Below are 2,016 nucleotides of genomic sequence, written 5' to 3'. Positions count from 1 at the left end.
GCCGGGGCCACGCTCCCTACTGTAAGATGTGTCCTTGTACATTTGTATCAATAAAGGTGTGAGCATTGCACGGGCCCTTGGCCCACGGCTCCTGTGGCGATGGGGGGGTCCCGTCCCCCCCCGGGGCATGGCTGTAGGGGATTCGCACCCCCCTAGCGCCGGGCAGAGCTTGGCCACGTGTCCTTCCCGTTTCACCCAGTCCCCTTGGCCACTGCTGGCGGCCAGTCACGCCGTCCCCGGCACAGCCTCGCCGTGTCCCCGCCATGGCCCCACCGCTCGCCCAGCCCCGGGGCAGGGCTTTCCCAGCACGGCCCCGCCATCGCTCTGCGAACCCGCCGAGCACCGGGGGCTGCCGGCCGGGGCTCCCGCCATGGTGTCCCCCGAGGGTTTGGTGGCCGCGGCTGCGGTGCTCGCCGGCCTGGGCCTCCTGGCCTGGCGCCTTTGGGCAGGGAGGCTGGAGGTGCCTGGAGACTCGGGAAAGGAGGAGGAGGAAGAGGAGGGGATCCCCTTCATCACTGAGGATGGCTCAGGGCGCTGCCGGCTGCTGTGCAAGCCCTCGGCGCTGGCCCAGCACCTGGTGCGGAGCTTGGGGCGCTCGGCGGCGTTGCGGGGGGGCCGCTGGCCGTGGTCGCGCTGGCCCCGGCTCCAGATGCTGCGACAGCTCCTGCAGCCGCCCGAGCCGGAGCCGGCGGTGGCCCGGGAGCTCCTGCAGCTGCCCGATGCCGGGCTGGTGGCCCTGGACTGGCTGGTGGGGCCGTGGGGGGCCGCGGGGGGCTGCGGCGGGGGCCCCAGCCCGGTGCTGCTGCTCATCCCCAACGCCGCTGGGAAGGTGACGGGGGAGCTGCTGCGGCTGGGGCTGCGGGCGCTGGAGCGGGGCTTCGTCCCCGTCATCTTCAACCGTCGGGGCCACAACGGCTGTCCCCTCACCACCCCCCGACTCCAGCCCTTCGGGGACCCCGGGGACCTACGGGAGGCGGTGACCTACCTACGGTACCGGCACCCGGCTGCCCCGCTGCTGGCCGTCAGCGAGGGCTCGGGCTCGGGGCTACTGCTCGCCTACCTGGGGGAGAGCGGTTCCTCCAGCCGCCTGGCCGCCGCTGCCTGCATCTCCCCAGTCTTCCGTGGCCGGGACTGGTTTGAGGCTGGGATGCCCTTGCTCTACGAGTGGCCGCTGCTTCTGCACCTCAAGCGGGGACTCAGCAGGTCAGTGGGGTCCCTTGGGGGGGGGGCTGGGGTATGAAGGGGGTGCCCCGGGAACCCCTCGGCCATCCCTGGGGATGCGCATGCAATGGAGGGGGGGGGTTGCCGCTGGCAGCGGGAGCCCCAGCGCGGGGGCAGAGGTGCTGAGAGCAGCAAAAACGCGTTGGTTAATGAACACCAGCCTGGAGCCGGCTGCCGTGGGGCCGGCTTGGCCATCACGCGCTCCCCTGACCCGCCTGGGGCTGTGGCAGCATCTCGGGGTCCCCAGGGGGGGAGATGCGGCATCTCGGCACAGCAGCACCAGGTGTGTTGGCAAAGCCCCTGTGCTGTGCTGAACCCCGGGGGGGCTGCCTGTGTCCCCCCCAACCCTCTACTGCTGCTTGTCCCTCGCAGCTGACCCCAAGTGTCTGCCCTGTGGGGCTGGGGGGGTCCATGACCTCCAACCCACGGGCTGGGCAGGGTGGGGGGGCTGTGGCAGCTGCCACCCCCTTCCCAAAGGCCCTGGGTCCCTGTTGCCCAACATGGCCAAACGCTGGTGTGGGCTGGGACGAGAGACGAACCACCTCGTGCCAAGGCCTTGAGCAAGAAATACCTCCTTGGGCAGTGCTGAGACCTTGGGGGGGGGCCACACAGAAAGGGACCCCACTGCTGGGCAAATGAGGGCCAAAAATGGTAACTAAACCCCAAAATGTGGGGGGTTTTAGGGGGGTTTTAGCCAGATTAAGCCTCAGCAAAGCCCAGGTGGGTGCAGGGTGTTTACTGCAGGGCTGGGGTATTGCGGGGGGGTGGGAGTCTGTTGCCCAGGTGGTGGGGGGG

The 2,016-nt window shown here is 70.0% G+C and overlaps 1 protein-coding gene across 1 annotated transcript in view; it reads left to right on the top strand.

Annotated features, from left to right (window-relative positions):
* The first annotated feature begins 370 nt into the window (after window positions 1–370).
* ABHD15 (abhydrolase domain containing 15) overlaps window positions 371–2,016 on the top strand; it is a 2,596-nt gene continuing 950 nt past the window's right edge. Inside the window, exon 1 of the mRNA XM_010573939.1 lies at window positions 371–1,203. Coding sequence (XP_010572241.1) covers window positions 371–1,203 — 833 coding nt within the window. The remainder of the gene's footprint in view (window positions 1,204–2,016) is intronic.

This window comes from Haliaeetus leucocephalus, unplaced genomic scaffold (genome assembly GCF_000737465.1).
Source record: "Haliaeetus leucocephalus isolate CR32 unplaced genomic scaffold, Haliaeetus_leucocephalus-4.0 Scaffold395, whole genome shotgun sequence".
NCBI lineage: Eukaryota > Metazoa > Chordata > Aves > Accipitriformes > Accipitridae > Haliaeetus > Haliaeetus leucocephalus.
Note: the sequence above shows the minus strand (reverse complement) of the source record. Positions and strands in the feature narration are given on the sequence as shown.